The sequence below is a fragment of the Cebus imitator genome, unplaced genomic scaffold (assembly GCF_001604975.1).
Source record: "Cebus imitator isolate Cc_AM_T3 unplaced genomic scaffold, Cebus_imitator-1.0 Scaffold42, whole genome shotgun sequence".
NCBI lineage: Eukaryota > Metazoa > Chordata > Mammalia > Primates > Cebidae > Cebus > Cebus imitator.
This window is the reverse complement of record NW_016107357.1, coordinates 11,807,207-11,823,838: the sequence shown is the minus strand read 5'-3', so window position 1 is coordinate 11,823,838 and position 16,632 is coordinate 11,807,207. Positions and strand designations below refer to the sequence as shown.

Genomic DNA, 16,632 nt, shown 5'->3' with positions numbered 1-16,632 from the left:
GCCTCGAACTCCTGGGCTCAAGGGATCCTCCTGCCTCAGACTCCAGAGACATACCACCAGGCCTGGTTAAAACCTGTGTTTTAATTAGTAGGGAAAAACACTGCCCCCCAACAGTTAGACCCTCCTCAGGTGTGGCCAGGGTACCTGGTGCAGACTGCAGCCCCAGCATCGTGCCTGGAATGGGAACCCATGAGCCACTTACGTCAATGGAGCAGCCCAGCAGGGAGCCCCTCTTCAAAGCCTTCTCTAGAATCTCATAGAAGTTCTCTGGGGCCTCTTTAGTTTGGAAGGTCTCTGCCACACCCCCGGTGAAGTCCTCCATGGCCTCGATGGTGCTGCCTCCCTTCAGAGCTTCATAGCTCCCGTTTAGCCTGCAAGCGTGGCAGGAGAGAGAGGAGACAGTCAGGGACCTCGGGAGGCCACCAGGGCATCCTGCAGTCAGAGCTCTTCTAACTAAGCCAGAACCATCTCCCAGGGCTTGTCCTGGCTGGGTGGTATGGAAGGAAGATGGGAAGAAAGCATCGGGGTTTGTTTGGAGCTCTGAGGAAGCCAAAGATCCTGAGCTTCCTGCAAGGGAGGTATGTGGTGTGGTGGTATAGAGCAGCAGCCCTGGTGCCTGAGTGGCTGCGTGTTCAAATCCTAGTTCTACCACTTACTGTCTGAACCTCCCCTCCCCTCCCCTCCTCTCACCCCATTCCCCCTCCACTCCCCCCTCCCCTCCCTTCCCCTCCTCCCTCCCCTCCCCTTCCTTTCCCTTCCTTCCCCTCTCCTCCTCTCCCCTCCCCTCCCCTCCCTTCCCTTCCCTTCCTTCCCTTCCCTTCTCTCTTCTCAGCAGCATGAAAACAGACTAATACAATAGCTCATTTGGGCTTCCTTAGTTTTTACCTAATGTCCTTTTCTGTTCCAGAATCCCACCCAGGACCCCACATTGCACCTGAGTCCTCACATGTCCTCAGACTTCTTGTGGCTGTGACAATTTCTAAGACTGTCCTTGTTTTTGATGACCTTGATGGTTTTGAGGAGTCCTGGGCAGGTATACTGTAGGATTAGAATTTGTCTAATTTTTTTTTCTCATGATAAGACTAGGGCTATTAAAGAAATGATAAATGCTTGAGGTGATGAGTATCTCAATTACCCTGATTTGATCATCACACATTGCGCACTTGTAATCAGAGCATCAAATGTGCCCTATAAATACGTACACTATTATGCATCCATAAAATTATAAAATGAAACTTTTTAAAAATTAAAATAAATAGCTGGGTGTGGTGGTTGGTGCCTGTAATCACAGCACTTTGGGAGGCTGAGGCAGGAGAATCACTTGAGCCCAGGAGTTCCAGGCTACAGTGGGCTATTATGGTGCCACTGCACTTTAGCCTCGGTGACACAGCAAGACCCTGTCTCTAAAAAAAAAGTTAATAATAATAAAAAAAAGAGTAGGGCTATTGGTTAGCGGGAGTAAGACCCCAGAGGCAAAGCACTCCTCTCATCTCATCATATCCAGGGTACCTGCTAACCACATGCCTTACTATGGTTGATGCTGGCCTTGATCACCTGGCTAAGGTAGTGTTAGTCAGGTTTCTCTACTGGAAAGTTACTCCTTCTCTCCCCTTTCCATACTGTACTCTTTGGAAGGAATCATTATGTGAGCCTACATGAAAAAAATAGGGAGTTCGGGAGGCTGAGGCAGGAGAATCAGGGGGTTGATGATGTAAGTCCAAGTTTGAGTCCAAAGGTTTGAGAACTAGGAGCTCCAATATCCAAGAGCAGGGGAATATGGATGTCCCAGCTCAAGTGCGGTGATTGAATTCACCCTTCCTTTGTCTTTGTCTTTTATTTGGACCTTTAACAAATGTAATAATGCTCGTCCACATTGGTGGCAGCAATCTTCTTTACTCAATCTACTGATTTAAAAACTATTTTCTTCAGAAACAACCTCACAGACACACGCAGAAATAATGCTCCACCAGCTATCTGGGCATCCCTTGGCCCAATCAAGTTAACGCATAAAACTAACCAAAACACCATCTATACATCCTTTTTTTTTTTTTTGGTGAGGTGTTCTCTCAACCATTTTTGGCCTTTATAAATGACTCCAATAAACCTTTTTTCATGTTTAGAAACTAGATGATGCATAGTTTCTCTTGCCTTGCTTGCATCCTGATGTGTGGGGCACTCACCAAGGGGCAGAGCTGGGCTTGGACTTGGAAAGAGTGCCCCTTTCCTCCCTTAAAGCCTTTCTGGTGGCACTGATGGTGTTTGGGTGGGACAGAGGGCAAGAGTGGGCGTCTTTGGTTCTTCTGTGATGTCTTTAATTCTGTCCTGCTGATTTCAAGATTAATTTAACTACAGTACACCTTCACTTGATTTTGCCACTTTTATGCCTCACTTGGAGGTAGAAGCAAGACAATCCTACTTTCTGTCTCTGAGAACAGGATTCTCATGATTTGAAGATCCAGGCTGAACCTAAAAGTGGCTCTTCAAGGAGAACTACAAACCGCTGCTCAAGAAAATAAGAGATGACACAAACAGATGGAAGAGCATTCCATGCTCATGGTTAGGATGAATCAATATTGTGAAAATGGCCATACTCTCCAAAGTAATTTATAGAGTCAATGCTGTCCCCATCATGCTGCCATTGACTTTCTTCACAGAACTGGGAAAAATCGTCTTAAATTTCATATGGAACCAAAAAAGAGCCTGCATAGTCAAGACAATCCTAAGCAAAAAAAACAAAAACAAAAACAAACAAACAAAAAAACAAAGCTTGAGGCATCACACTACCTGACTTCAAACTATACTACAAGGCTACAGTAATCAAAACAGCATGGTACTTGTACCAAAACAAAGATATAGACCAATGGAACAGAGGCCTCGGAAGTAATGCCACACCCCTACAACAATCTGATCTTTGATAAACCTGACAAAAACAAGCAATGGGGAAAAAATTTCCTGTTTAATAAATGGTGTTGGGAAAACTGGCTAGCCATATGCAGAAAACTGAAACTGGACCCCCTCCTTACACCTTATACAAAAATTAACTCCAGATGGATTAAAGATTTAAACATAAGACATAACACCATAAAAACCCTAGAAGAAAACCTAGGCAAAACCATTCAGGACATAGGCATGGGCAAGGACTTCATGACTAAAAACCAAAAGCAATGACAACAAAAGCCAAAATAGACAAATGGGACCTAATTAAACTCCAGAGCTTCTGCACAGCAAAAGAAACTATCATTAGAGTAAACCGGCAACCAACAGAATGGGAAAATTTTTTTGCAATCTACTCATCTGACAAAGGGTAATATCCAGAATCTACATATAACTTAAACAAATTTACAAGAAAAAAGCAAACAACCCCATCAAAAAGTGGGTGAAGGCTATGAACAGACACATCTCGAAAGATGACATTTATGTGGCCAATAAACATATGAAAAAAAGCTCATCATCATTGGTCATTAGAGAAATGGAGATCAAAACCACATTGAGATACCATCTCAGGCCAGTTAGAATGGCGATCATTAAAAAATCTGGAGACAACAGATGCTGGAGAGGATGTGGAGACATAAAAATGCTTTTACACCGTTGGTGGGAGTGTAAATTAGTTGAACCATTGTGGAAGACAGTGTGGCGGTTCTTCAAGGATCTAGAACTAGAAATACCATTTGACCCATCAATCCCATTACTAGGTATATACCCAAAGGATTATAAATCATTCTATTATAAGGACACATGCACACCTATGTTTTTTGTGGCACAAGAGCAAAGACTTGGAACCAACCCAAATGGCCATCAATGATAGACTGGATAAAGAAAATGTGGCACATATACACCATGGAATACTATGCAGCCATAAAAAATGATGAGTTCATGTCCTTTGCAGGGACATGGATGAAGCTGGAAACCGTCATTCTCAGCAAACTGACCCAAGAACAGAAAACCAAACACTGCATGTTCTCACTCATAAGTAGGTGTTGAATGATAAGAACACATGGACACAAGGAGGGAACATCACACACTGGGGCCTGGGAAGTGGGGGGCTAGGAGAGGTGTAGCAGGAGGGTGGGCGGCTAGGGGAGGGATAGCATTAGGAGAAATATCTAATGTAGATAATGGGTGATGGATGCAGCAAACTACCGTGGCACGCATATACCTATGTAACAAACCTGCATGTCCTGCACATGTACCACAGAACTTAAATAATTAAAAAAATGAATGTCTTGGTTCCACTTATATGAGGTTCCTAGACTAGTCAAATCATAAAAACAGACAGTGGAGTGGTGTTGTCGGGGCTGTGGGAAGGGAGGAATAGGAAGTTGTTGGTTAATAGAGACAGAATTTCAGTTTTGCGAGATGAAAAGTTCTGGAGATAGATGGAGGTGGTGGCTGCACAACAATGTGAATGTACTTAATGCCATTGAACTGCACACTCAAAAGTGGTAACATCTCTGTCATATAGATTTTATCACGATATTTTTAAAAATAAAAAAGCAGCATCCTGTGGGATGGACAATTGATGTGTCTATAGCCACGTGGTTAACAGCCCGGATGTTTGAGCCATGCCAGTATCCAAGGGAAGTCTGAAGCACCAAGTGCTGTTGGCACAGCCAGAACCCCCCTCCGCTCATCTTCCCAGCTCTTCCAAGGGCCAGATTCATGACCCAGGGAGACAAAGGGTCATGAACGTAGCCACTGTTCTCAAAGATGGGCACATCTAGGCCACGACAAGAAAACCACCTCCAACCCTGCTCAAATGCTGAGAAGGTTGGGTCATGGTGAGCCTCACATGTGAACCCAGAGCCCCGGTTTCCTCCCCAGCCCTTAGATGCTCTCTACAAAGGCCTGTGGAGGGACACCTGTCAGGAGGCTGCCCAGCTGGGAAAGCTATCACTCACTTGGCGTAGGCTTTTTCCAGCAAGGCGCTCCAGAACTCATTGTGGTCGGCAGAGTGGAGGAAAACCAAGCGGTCCCTGAAGGTGGGCAGACGGTCATCGATCACCACGTCCAGCCACTCGCTGTGCTGCCAGAACTGTTGCCCAGGATAAAGAGGGAGATGATGGGAGTCAGCTGCACAGGAGCTCCAGGCCTTGTCTGTAAGTGTTCATCCTCTTGCTTTCTTACCCTTTGACCAAGCTACCCATAGGGTAGTTTTGAAACTCACACATGGGTTCCATGGTGGGGCACCTGGGCTTTGTCCACTAAGTTACAAGCTGAGCATTCTACCCAGCACCAACCACTGACATCAGCTCAAAGACTCAGGGTCAACCCATCAAAGCCGGGGGCGAGGGAGGAGGCAGGACAGGAGTCACAGGCAGACACTCTGAGGTGCTCTAAATTAGTTTTCGTCTTCACAAGAAAGTTGTTTTTGTGGAAGAGGGGAAATGGTAACGTAGGGTTTGGTTTTGCTATTTTGTAGCCCAGTCTCTGATATTCTCTCCCACTCAGTTTCAGGGTCTAGCTCCAATTTTCCTTAACTGTTTCTCCCTTCTCGCCCGTAGGTGAAGCCCCTAAGACTGATTTGTTGGCCATTCACACAGGAGGCAGGTGGACTCGGTGTTCCCCGCGTGCCAGGCGAAGAGACATGAGGGGAGCGTGGGTGTGTGTGAAGGCGTATGTGTGCACACATGCATATACACATGCGTGCATGCAGACATGACAGGTATGTGCATCGTTTGTGGTTCATTTATACATTGCACTGTGCAAGCATGTGTTTGCTCACATGTGTGCAACCGAGTGCATGCAGGCACATGTACGTTTGCATGTGTGTGCATGCATGTATGCACACATGTGTTTGCAACTGCATATACACAGGTTTGTGTTTGAGCATATGTATGCCATATGTATACATGTGCATGAGCTTGTGTGTGGTCGGCTGGGAACAGGAGGGAGGTTGGAATGAGTCAAGGACCTTGTGTAGTTTCTCTGTGTATGCTCCAGGGCCCCACCTTCTCCCCATTCTTTCTGGTTCAATTGGCCTGAGAGCGATCCTAAGGTAACCTTGAAGAGTAAGGAGAAAGAGGTCGAAAGAGGAGGGTAGGCACCGTGGTTCTGGGAGCCATTTATTTACAGTTTTGCTGTGTCATCCTGAGCATCTTGCTGCATCAGTGATTCAATCCCTATCAGAAGACTCAGCCATAGTGTGGGCTGAGGGTTTGTGTGTGTGTGTGTGTGTGTGTGTGTGTGTGTGTTAAGGAAGATTCCCGTCACCTGCCCCAGCTGGACTTCCCCTCTGGGGCTTCCCACTCTTGGGGCTATTCGCAGCTTCAGTTGGACTGAGGCACAGTTGAGACAGGTGTTTAAAGTCCAGGCCTGGGCCTTGGGCTTCCTGAGCAAGGGAGGGGTGGGGAGGAGCATCAGGGCTGGTCTTCCTTGCAGAGGGGCCGGCTCAGGGGACCTGTGAGCCAGGAGAGATGTATTTGCCAGGCCAGAAGGCTCTGCTAACTTCTAGCACCCACACACCTGTACTGTGGCTGAGGGGTGGAAGAGAAGTGTGAAGGAGGTAGATTTATTTCCAATGCTCTGCTTTCCAGGAGGCCAAGGAGGGGAGCGGGCAGAGTATTGTTACTGTGGGACTGACAGGCAACAACAGGTCAGTCCCACCCCACCTGATCTCTGAGGGCACTAAAGGATGCTGGAGCCAGAACCCCTGAGTTCTAGAGCTGGCTTGGCTACTGACTGTTTTGTGACCTTGGATCAGCCACTTCCACTCCCTGGGGCTCAGAGTCCTCAGGGGTCAAATGAGGGGACTGGGTCAGGGGATTGCCAAGGCTTCTCCCAGCTGTGACATTCCAGGGACAAGAACACTATTTCCTTGGGAAGCCCAAGATCAGATGTTGGTTGGTTCCGGTGTAGAGGCAGCAGTTCTGTTGGATTTTCTGAGCTTAAACACCCCCAACACTTCCACCCTGGTGTGTTCAAGGGGACCGGGGAAAGGCTGGCTCCTGGGGACACCATCAAGCCAAGGCTGTGGTCTCAGCAGAAGTCACAGGAGGGAGGGGAGACAGCCAGGCGGTGGCAAGTCTAGGGGAGAGCAGCAGTAGAGTTTCCCTAGACCCCAAAGTGACTCTGTCCCCAGCTGGCACAGGAGGCCAGACCCCTGGGAACGGCAAGCTTCCTGACTATACATGGCCGGCTTGCTGTCTGTGCCTTTGAAACACGTCTGTGCGATTGGTGACTGGACTTGAGAGTACCTCTGCTTATCAGATTGCAGGCCTCAGGGACAGAAGGAACAGGCTGGCCCCGAGTGGTGGCTTGTGAGTCAGGAGAAGGTGACACTGCCGGGGGTGGAGGGTAAAGGAGTGTGGGCTCAGTGCCAGCTCCTGCGTGTGATGTGACGCAGCTCTACAGGACGCCCGCAGGGAAGCGTCAGTCTCTCCTTTGTTCAGATGAGTGTAGACAGGCTTAGTGTCTCCAAGAAAACTGCCTGAGGTCACCCGCCTAAGTAAGTACAAGGGGCAAGCTTCGGTGTCTGGGTTGAACCCTCTGTAAGGATAGGGGTGGATGAGAGAGTGGAGGGGTAGAAAGTGGAGGTGAAGGGGCAGGACACGGTCTCCTGGGAGCCCGATGAGCACCTCGACAGAGGGTTTGTGGCCACACGGGACTCCAGCAGCGGCTCTCCGTGTTTTTCTCAGTTTGTATTTTTTAAAAAATAAAATATATTTTTTAGTTTTTATTTTTTTTAGTGTTTTTCTCAGTTTTTATTTTTTAAAAAATAAAAAAATATTTTTAAAAAAACTCCCTCAAGATCTCCAAATTTACATTTCTTCTACAAGGAGTCCCTGTTATGAGAAATCAACCAGTTTCCTGGAGGTATAATCAGTTTAGTTAATTTGTGCTTAAAGCACAAAAAATAAAACCCTTAACATGTAGACCTCCAGATTGGCCAAAACATCACTTATAGTTTTACATCTACGTTCCGTAAGGATTTGCTGTGCAATGCCATTAACATTCTTCGGAGGTATTTCGCTGTTATTCCATGATCAAGTGTGGCTTTGGTGTGGTTTAGGACCATATGTCACACAGATCCGATGCCATTTTTTCCAGGATTACCAGGCAGTGTGAAAATGTACCCGGCATTATGCTAAGCCTCAGAGAGGTAAACCCACTGGCCCAGGGCTGCCTCTTACCTGGAAATGGAATATCCCCGCATAACCAGGGCCAAAGCTTTGGTCCTGGGGGATGACTCTGGCCAGCGCTTTTTGATTAAGCGTAAGGGAGGCGATGGCGGCTAATAGCCAGCAGTCTCCTGCAAAATGAAAGCCATAAATCACAGTTTTCATTGCTATTTCACAGCAAATAGGAAAACTCTGTGCCAGAAGGGGGCACGGGGAGTTCCAGATGTGGCCACGTCTTTTCTACCTGTTTAAAAACAGGCGGGACCCTGACAAGTCCCCTCCCCTTCTGCTTCCCTTGACTGCTCTTCTGCCCAGTCTATCATAAACAGCTGTTGCCTTCTTGGCACTGTTACAGGATATGCTTACTTGGGTTTCAGACATATGGCTGCATGATGCATCAGCTCTGTGAATTCCAGCAACTTCCTTTCCAGAGGCCCGAGGCTGCACCCATCAGTGTTAGTGTGGGCTTGGCGAGCAGGCATTTTGTAGCTGCAGCCTGAACTGTTCTGCAGTACTTGGGAGAGTGGTTAGAAATAGCCCCTGCAGCCCCAACTCGGACTCAGCTTAATTACAGACAGTGGTACCTCTGCGGTACCTACTGAACTTCCCAGCTATGTCTTCCGGAAGAAAACTGAAAGCGAAGTCAAACATCCTTGATGCATTCCTCTGCCCACACTGAGTGTGGACTCGTGTCTGGTGTGTGCCTCACAGCATCTCAGATGCTGCCTGTGTAAGCAGATATCTGAAAGGATCCATTGATCCAACAGGACCCCTCGGCTTTATCCAGATTCATTTCAGTAGACAACATCAACGTCATTGGAACCTAGGAGCCCATCACACTCGGCTTACAGTTTCCGAGTTCACATTTCTGGAAAGCACCGTGTACCACTGGGCTTGGGACATTGTAATATGGCCCCTTTCTGGCTATTTTACACAGGCAAGAGAGACTCGCCAGGGATGAACATTTGGAAAACAACTTCCAAATCGCCCTGGTTCTGGCTTTGTGGGAGGTGTCAGCAGAGTACAAGCCACCCTCAACCTTAGCTGGGGCACAGAAGGATTGGTGTCTAATGCATCTGCTGGTCTTTGGGAGCCTCGGGTCAGCTTTGGGAGATGCCACTAGGAAGTGACATGGCTGGAGCCGGCAGGGCCATTCGTTCACAGACTTTACCAAGTGCCTCTAGGGTGGCAGACCTTGTGCCACACAGAGGACACAAAGATAAGGAGAGACTCAGTGTCTGCTTTCAGCTCCAGGCGGCCAAGCCAGCGGGAGTCTAATAGAGTGAACTCAGCTGTGGGCTGACCTTCCCCAGCTCCCTCTAAGCTTTTACTTTGCCCAGTTGAAGAAAATGATTGCTTCCTGGCCTGAGAGCTCAACACCTCACAGGTATTCAGCCAGAAATGCCCTGAACTTTTGGAGGGGGAGAATGAGAAGCCAATGTTATTTATACAATTTAAAAGAAAGGAAAAAAACTCAGCAATAAAACAAGATTGCTTTCCTCTCTGTTGGGCCTGGGCAGATGGATGGGGCTGGCCACCCAGCTGTGCCTGGAGAGGTGCCCTCTGTAGGTCAGTATGTTGCTCGGCTGTCTGGGTGGTATAGAGCAGAGCGCACCAGCGGGAGGAGCAGGCTGGAGCACAGTGGCAGGATCTCGGCTCACTGCAGGGGAGAACCCTGTGCCTCTCAGCTTCTCAGGGACCCCCTGCTGCGGTTGCTCTCCTGATCCCGCAACCCAGCCTCCTTCTCGCCATGCTCCATCCCCTCACGCTCACCTCTCCTCCCCAGGCAGATGACAGCATGCCTTGATGCTGTTCTAGTTCTTTCTTTTCTTTTTTTGATAGAGATGTGGTCTTGCTATGTTGCCCAGGCCAGTCTAAAACTCTTGGACTCAAGAGATCTTCCCACCTCACCCTTCCAAAGCACTGGGATTCCAGGTGTGAGCGCTGCACCCAGCCAGATGTTATAGTTCTCATTGTGGGTGGCAACAGGTTGTGGCTGTTCATTTTCTTGTTATTCTTTATAACATATATATGCCACGTACAGTACTTGGGTGTAGTAAAAGTGTTACAAAATAATATTTACAATCAACCATCCACTAAGGTAAAATATAAGGTTGTAACTTGAAATACGTGTTTATGCCAATGCGACAAACCAAAACAAAGAAGCCAGTAGAATGATTTCCTGTTGGGTAGCAATGGAGGACTACAGGGTGGAGGGGAAGAGAGGCAGAGGAGGAAGGGGAGAGGTGGGCAGTGGCAGGGAGTATCGCCTAGAGAAGGACCACCGGATCATAAACATTTTGAAAAGCCTACATTATATCTAGAATATATAGTTGTCCCTTGGTATACATGGGGGATTTGTTGCAGGACCCCTGTGTATACCAAAATCTGTGCATATTCAAGTCCCACAGTAAGCCCTGTGCAATCTGCCTATACCAATCAGCCCTCTGTACGTGAGGATTTCAAAACCTGAAATAGTATATTTCCTCCCTCCCTCCCTCCCCCTTCTACCCCCTCCCTCCCTCCCTCCCTTCCTCCCTTTCTTCCTTCCTTCCTTCCTTTCTCCCTTCCTTTTCTTCCTTTTTGTTTGTTTGAGACAGTGTCTTACTCTGTTGCCCAGGCTGGAGTGCAGTGGTACAATCTCAGCTCACTGTAGCCTCAAATTCCCTGGCTCAAGTGATCCTCCCACTTCAGCCTCCCAAGTAGCTGAAACTATGGTCACGCACCACCAAGCCTGGCTAATTTTTCAATTTTAATGTTTAGTAGCGATGAGGTCTCACTATGTTGCCCAGACTGGTCTCAAACTCCTTGGTTCAAGCAATTCTCCTGCCTCGGCCTCCCAAAGTGCTGGGATTACAGGTGTTAGCCATCACACTTGGCCTGGGATATGGTATTTTCTATCTGTGTTTTGTTGAAAAAAAAAAATCCACATATAAGTGGTCCTGCACAGTTCAAACTCATGTTGTTAATGGGTCAACTGTAATTCTCGATCATCCATCATCCATCTACATCTATCCATGCATGTATTTACCCACCTACCTTCCTATCGTTACTTCTCTATTATCTATTGTTATCTATTTATTTTGTATGATCTATCATTCAACCAACCTATCCATCTAGTTATCTATCTAATGATGCATCCATTTTCTACCTGTCATCTGTTACTTATTATCTGTGTTTCTATCTATCCATCTGCTTCTCTCTCTCTCTCTCTCTTTCTCCTCTCTCTCTCTCTCTCCCCCCCTCTCTCTCTGTCTCAATTGTCTGTCTGCTAATTAACTATCATCAGTCTAGGTTTGTGACTTTGGATCTTGTGTTTAGGGTAGCTTAGTCGCTCAGCATGGAGGTTCCAGCATGGCCTTTCTTAACCAAGAGACCACAGTGACAACCTCAGCCATGAAAGTCAGGGTCTGCATAAGCTTGCAGTGGTGAGCTCTCTTGGCTGATTTCACTGGCATTTTTTTTATTTTAAGAAAGTCTCTCTCTCTTTTTTATAGATAGAATAAAGGTAAAACCAGCCCAGTTGGATTAAATCCTAAAATGCAGGACCCAATTTGAGTGCCTTGAGGCACACTCAGGTCAATGGCAGGAGGGAGAGTGGATTGCTGCCCAAGGTATGCTCCTCAAGAGGAAGTGTGTATAATGGTTAGCAGCAACGGCTCTGCTGCTGGACTGCCTGGGTTCAAACCCTGATTGCCTATCTCCCACCTCTGTGACCTTGGACAAGTTACTCAGCCTTCCTCAGCCTCTGTTTCCTCATCTGTGACGTTAGGAGGATGGGTTGCGAAAATGAAACGAGGCAATGTGTGCTGACCAGCCTGCCTGGCATGTGTGCGGGTGTTCACTACCGTGGTGGTGCCTGAGAGCCTGGCCATGCTGCTGGGTGTCACTCTCCTCTGCAGACTCTGGGGCTGGGAGCCCCACATCACAGGCGTGTCTGACTCTAGAGGAACAGGATGCAGAGCTCCATGACCTCTGTGGGGTTCCACGAGGCTTGAGGCCACTGGACTCCATTCAGAGGGAGCAAGGAAGCAGAGGCCAAAGTGGTGTTGCTCCCCCGGCCCTGTGCCTCTTGGGTCCTCAGGGACCCCATGCTGCAGCTGCTCTCTTGTCCCAGTGACCCAGCTTCCCATCCCTTCACACTCACCCAGCTCCCCCTGGCAGATGTCAGTCCTGGTGGCCCCTCCGATAATGAATTCCGGGTTTTTCACGATTTCCTGGAGGAATGAGAGTGTTATTAGGCTGAGGCCGGCCATGCTGCAAGCCACCAGGAGAGGGTGGGCTTGGTCTCTCTGCTCTCTTGGGGCAGAGGGCTTTCCCATGCTTGATTCTTTTCCCCGAGGAGGGCCAGGTGGATGTAAAAGGCTGCCACCCCTCTTTGCTTTGGACAAGCCTGGGCTCATCTTTGGTAAATCTCCCCCAGGGAGAGGTCCTGCCTCCTGAGCAGCACTCAGCACCAATCTCTGGCCAGAAAGACTCAGGCCGCACCTGGCCATAAAGTGGGACATCCAGGCACACACTGAGGATTCCTGTGCCCACTCAGGCACTGGGCTAGGAGTCCAGGGCTACCCCAGCTGTGAGCTCTGTGACCTCTGTGGGCTTCAACAGGTGAGTATTACATGCACCACAGGCTGGGGCCTTGGACTGAACCCAGCTTCTCCATTTCTTTCTTTATATAACCCTTCCCCACCAGTGGATACCAAATATATAGGTTTAGAGACAGGGTCTTGCTCTGCCGCCCAGGCTGGAGTGCAGGGACATGGTCATAGCTCACTACAGCCTTGACTTTCCGTGCTCAAGCCTTCCTCCCCCTTCAGCCTCCCAGGTAACTGGAACTACAGGTGTGAATTTCCACGCCCAGCTAATTTTAATTTTTTTTTGTAGATATAGGGGTCTTGCTATGTTGCCCAGGCTGGTTTCAAAGTCTTGGCCTCAAATGATCCTCCCACCTTGGCATCCCAAGGTATTGAAGTTAAAGACACATGCCACGCTGCCTGCTGTGTCTTTTTTTTGATATGTACTTAGGTAAACTTTTATGTATCTATACCATATAGAGAGATGCACACGTCTCTCATATGGTTCACAGAAGTGCATTTTACATATATGTGTGTATATATATCATTCTACATTACACATAAGCACATACACTATGTGTATTAATCTAATCAATAATACATATCAATATACACATATGCAATATAGAGAGATATTTACAAAACAAAAAAGTGTAGAAAGCAATCTTATGAAATTCATATATTCTGCCAATTTTTGAGTTGCTGGGCTCCATTCCTGACACCGGACAACAGGAAAGAGAGAGGGAAAACCCCTGTGGAGCTGCCCCGGACGCGGTGGGCGGTGCTCGCAGAAGCCTCACCCCGTCCCATGCTTCTGCCCCGCCTCTCTCCCAGCCTGCCTCCGACCTGGCCTCACCCACTGCACCCACTGTGCCTGCAGCTGCCACCACCTCCCAGAAGTGGTTGTTTTGTTCAGGAGAGTTTTGCAAATTGCATCTGAGGAAGAGACAAACCATGTATCAGGAGAGAGAAGAGGAAGGATGGGGAGGGAAGGTGGTGGGATGGGGCGAGGCCAGCTGCAGCGATCAGCTGGGGAGGTGTCTCTGGGGGAAGCAGAGGTGCAGGGACCTAAACAAAGGGAGGGAGGGAGGAAGCTGGGGCAAGTCCTGGGAGAGGAAACAGCCAATCCTGTGACAGCGATGCGAGTTTGGTGAGTTTGGTGAGCTCGCGGGCCGGGGCCTGCAGAGGAATAAAGGATTTTTCCCACCTCTTCCCGCTTTTCCAGGCACCACGACTGAGGAGGGGCCTGGCCTGGAGGTGGAAGGTTCCAGCAATGCCTGGGCAGACGCTGTTGGGCGAGCTCAAGCTTCGCCACCTTCCCCGGGAGATCCCTGCTTTGAATTGTCTTCCCCAGGCTTCTCGGGACACTGCCTCTCCTCTCATCTTGTGTCCCAAAGAATCAAAGCCAGGACAGAGATTTCTTTGAAGTGAAGGGGATTCTCAGGACCAAGAGCAGAAGCTTCAAGTGCTGGTGCTCCCTCTGCATCCCCCAGAACGTGCCAGCCTGGAGGAGTGACAGACACCAAGGGCACCTGCCCAGGGAGAGCTATGTGCAGCGTTAGTATCTAGAATATTCAAGAAAGCTTGGCCAGGAGAATTTCTGAAGAACACTGGGTGTTTGTTTTTAGATGCACCAAAACCCCAGGCCCGGCAGAGGTGAGGACCTCCCAAATGCTGGCCTCTCCTCCGCTGGGTCTCACACATCTTTGCATTTCCACCCCCAGCTCCAGGTAGCCTTGGAGCCTTTTCATTAAGTGAGCCTGATGTCCATGTTGGCAGGAAAGGCCGTGAAGGTGGGGTGGCTGCTTGGTGCTGGGTCCTGGCTTGCCTGTGCGGGCCCCTACCCTCTGTAGGAGGCTCACTGCTGTTTTTCCTCCTCCACCTCACTAGCCTAGGAGTTTGCAGGTGGCTCCCAGCTGAGCCCAGAGTGACAGTGCGAACCAGGACCATGTTAATGGGCCTTGATAGAGTTGCAGCAATAGCCTGCCCCTCTCAGCAGTTGGGCTCAGCGTGGGCCATTTAACTTCTCATGGTTGTGTTCTCATCTGTCACCAGCTTAGACATTCTAGACTTGTTGCAGAACATGCCTGCCCCAAAGGGAACCCCAGGAGTCCCCCAAGCCCTCCCTGTCTTGATTGCCGAGCCCCTGCCAGGGGATTGCCCTGACAAGCAATGCCCCCACGGCCAATGCTACTCAGTCCTCAAGTGGACATAAAATGGACTCCAAAAGCCACAGATCCCTGCCCAGCAGGCTGTGCCGGCTCCTCTGACGGGCTGTCCCCGGATGCCCGCCTCCTTCCCATCCTCCATGCCCCTCCCCTCCCCCAGCCTTCCTCAGGCCTGGCCCTGCCAGCCATACCAACTGTGCCCACAGCTGCCACCGCCTTTCACCTCCTGTCCTGCAATTGGTTGTATTGTTCAGAATTTTGTTTTTGTTTTAAGTCAAATCGCACCCAACAAGGATAAAAACACAAAAGGAGAAAACTCAGAAACTGCCACCAAGTAAATACAAATTAGCCATCCGGTATAAACTGGGAGGTGCCAGGATGAGTGACCGGCCCCTCTGTGGGTCAGTATTTCTGGAATTGGTGTGCACACGTGCCAGTCACAGGGGGTTCTGCGGACACACGTGTGGAAGGGGCTGCTGGGCCGCGGGCCCGGGTTAGGTGCCTGGGAGTGGTATGTATGCTGACGGGCCACATGCCCACCCGTGCAAGGTGCCTGTGACTCGCCTTGGCGTGTGTGCCCAGGTGTGGTACACGTGTGTGCCTGTGCATGCTCCACATGTGTGCTGGTTGCATGTGCACTTGGGAGCATTGTCCATGTGTGTGTCCTGCATGTGCATGTTGATCCCGGATGCACATTTGTTCCTGTGAAATGTTGTTTGGGAGGCCATGAGGATGGGGTTTACCTGAAGCTACAGTCCTATGACAGGACGATCAGAGGCATCTCAATTGCAGACTGCTGCCTGGAGATGTCTGAATCCCCGAGGGAGGCACACAGATTCCGTGCCACACCGCCCTCCCAGCAGGTGGTTTTCCTGGAGCTCTAAGGGCCGCGCACCCGGAATGTTTGCTTTCAGGGCCTGCTCTGTTTACCTTGTACATCATCAGGGCTCAGCCGAAGACACAGACTTTCCTCTGCTAAGCACAGTGAATAACTTACAAAGGGGAAGGCCACTTTCTTTCTCTTTCTTTCCTTCTTTCTTTTCCTTCCTTCCTTCCTTCCTTCCTTCCTTCCTTCCTTCCTTCCTTCCTCCCTCCCTCTCTCCCTTCCTCCTTCCCTCCCTCCCTTTCATTCCCTTCCTTGCCTTTCTCCCTCCTTCCCTTTCTTTCTCTCTTCCTCTTTCTCCCCTCCTCCCTCCCTCCTTCTTTCCTTCCCTCTTTTCTCTCTCTCTCTTTTCTTTCTCTTTCTTTCTTTCTTTCTCTCTCTCTCTCTTTCTTTCTTTCTTTCTTTCTTTCTTTCTTTCTTTCTTTCTTTCTGTCTGTCTTTCTTTCTTTCTCTCTCTCTTTCTCTCTCTCTCTCTCTCTCTCTCTCTCTTTCTTTTGCATGGCCTTTTAGTGAAGAAGAGCCACATTTCTAGCAAGGTCTGGCGATGCCGTTCATAGTTGTATGTCAGTCCCTGTCATGTGCCCAGCACTGTGGAGGCTGTGGGGCCTTTGGGGCTGTCCCAGAACAACTGAAAACCCCTCCTGGGGGTCAGGGGAGCAGCACAGGGAACGGCAAGCCCACCATGCAGGAGAAGTTGTGGTCACATGCCACACCGTGCACAGTCTGCCAGGGGTTGTTCACATGGGCTAGAGAGGTGTGGGCACCTTAGGGGAGGTGTCCTGGGTTTACACTGAGAAGTGGGGGAGGAGTTGCCTTGCCAAAAACAGATGGGTACAGACCTACAGGGAGGGCTGGACCACATGGTGGCTGCTCCCCATCAGGCTGGGAGA

At 49.2% G+C, this 16,632-nt stretch overlaps 1 protein-coding gene across 1 annotated transcript in view; it reads right to left on the bottom strand.

Annotated features, from left to right (window-relative positions):
* The window catches only part of CAPN9 (calpain 9), a 52,577-nt gene that overhangs the window by 31,866 nt on the left and 4,079 nt on the right, over positions 1-16,632 (bottom strand). The window contains exons 2-5 of the mRNA XM_017526509.2: positions 12,265-12,334; positions 8,130-8,248; positions 4,899-5,032; positions 203-371 (exon numbers count right to left, since the gene is read on the bottom strand). Of these exons, the coding sequence (XP_017381998.1) occupies positions 203-371; positions 4,899-5,032; positions 8,130-8,248; positions 12,265-12,334 (492 nt within the window). The remainder of the gene's footprint in view (positions 1-202; positions 372-4,898; positions 5,033-8,129; positions 8,249-12,264; positions 12,335-16,632) is intronic.